Source organism: Rhagoletis zephyria, unplaced genomic scaffold (genome assembly GCF_001687245.7).
Source record: "Rhagoletis zephyria isolate East Lansing unplaced genomic scaffold, Rhagoletis_zephyria_1.1 Rzeph_scaffold_43231, whole genome shotgun sequence".
In the NCBI taxonomy this organism is placed as follows: Eukaryota; Metazoa; Arthropoda; class Insecta; order Diptera; family Tephritidae; genus Rhagoletis; species Rhagoletis zephyria.
Window position 1 is genome coordinate 1 of NW_016200286.1, and position 1,812 is coordinate 1,812.

The 1,812-nt window shown below is 39.1% G+C and overlaps 1 protein-coding gene across 1 annotated transcript; it reads right to left on the reverse strand.

Annotated features, from left to right (window-relative positions):
- Positions 1–6: 6 nt before the first annotated feature.
- On the reverse strand, positions 7–728 carry LOC108355195 (endoplasmic reticulum mannosyl-oligosaccharide 1,2-alpha-mannosidase-like; the record flags this gene model as incomplete). The annotated part of the gene is made up of 2 exons (XM_017606368.1): positions 7–151; positions 209–728. Coding segments are annotated over 2 exons (665 nt in total), but the record flags the coding sequence as incomplete, so codon positions are not given.
- Positions 729–1,812: the final 1,084 nt, after the last annotated feature.

Sequence of the window (1,812 nt, forward strand, 5' to 3'; positions counted from 1 at the left end):
ACCGACTTCGTCAAAAACATTTTATCACCACTTAAATGGTAAGCAGACAATAGGCCACCTAAAACACGTATAGTAACTTCGAACAGATTCACATCCCGATTGATATCAAATGTGAGGAAATTGTTGACCCACTCACGACCCTCATTAAATTCTGCGGGAATAAGTTAGGCGTATTTTGTTGGAAAAAAAGCGTGTTTTAAAATCATACCATCCTCTAAACCCATTATATACATTGTGTCCAGCGAGTCCACGATGGTCAAACCCAAGCCAAACCAATCGTGCGAACCCTGTGATAATGGCTTCAAGTTGTCATGCCCCCAAGCATACTTTTTATAACCGCTCCATGAGTGCTTGAAAGCCGCAATAACAGCAGTTTGACGCTCATTTGTAGCGCCGTGGAAATGTTGCTTTTGCGGCAAGGTATAGGTGTCTAGACTGTTGACAAAATCATTAATTGCAATATTATTTGTGCCAGGCACAACTCGCGGATTTAACACAGCTGCTTCCAAAGCGACACGCTCAACATCTTCAGTGCTCGCCTTAGCATCAACGGAGGGACTTTCAATGTGATTATCGTTGATGTTGATTTCTTGTATACTTATTTTATTCGGAGCATCAACTAAAGGACCCTGTAAAGCGTTTGACTTCTGACTTTCTGGTAATACTGCTGCACTTTCGACACCAACGTCATTCTTCTGATCCAGATTGTTGGAATCAAGTGACTTTATCTGCAACATACATTTAAAAAATACATACAATAATATAGGTACCGAATAAATTTACTTCATTAGCCTAATAGGCTCCATAGACGGTTCGTCTGACTTGCGAGTCATCTGTGCACGTGTTGACTCGTCTTTCGACCACGCACAGTTGAGTCATTCAGAGAACGCATATTTATTTTCACTAACACATACAAACCGACTCGGGAGTCAGACGCACCGTGTATGCCGCCTATAAGCGTACGTTCACACAGAAAGCGGAGCCAAGTGTTCCGAGCTGAGTGAAGTTTTCAAATCGCCGTAGCTATGTGAAAGTGTTCATTCAGCAAGCTTTTTCAGAAGCAAGGCAGTTTTTGATTTTGAATTTTCTATTTAATTTTTCAGCTTCATGATGCTGTTGCAAACAAATTATCAAAATATTCAGACAAAAACGAATTTTACAAATAATCTTTTGGATAAAATTTTGCAAATATTTTTGCGCTTTTCATTGACGATGTTTTTTGTGGTATCTTTGCAGCCAAGTCCATTAGAGAAGCTCCGCTTCATTCAGTGTGAATACCAGCAGATTCACCTTTTCCACCTTGCTGCGCTCGGCGCCGTTCGGCTTTCAGTGTGAACGCATCCTAACATGGAAATTAATAAATTTACACGCAATGATTTATAAAAGTAGTTATTTCCTTTCCATTTTTAATTAAGAATAGTGGTGTTTATCTAACCTCTTATAATTACCTAGCGCTCAAATTTGCACGCAGCACAGTAGTACAGCCCCATACACTTTTAGGAAAAAATTAGAAGGAATCGGCGTAGAACCTCAATTTTTTGCAAGCAACATTTCTGGACATAAACCGAAAAATTGGAGTGATCGATTTATTTTAAAGCATACCTCCCACATAAACTTAACCTCAAAAATGTCATAAAAAGTGCACCGGTGTATATATGAGTCTGAAATTTTGCCCATATCTTTGTATTAGTGGTAACAACATCGCAAAAAATATAGAAAAAAGATTTTTTCTTAACAGCGGTCGCCCCTCGGCAGGCAATGGCAAACATCCAAGTTTATTTCTGCCATGAAAAACAGCTTCTCATAAAAATA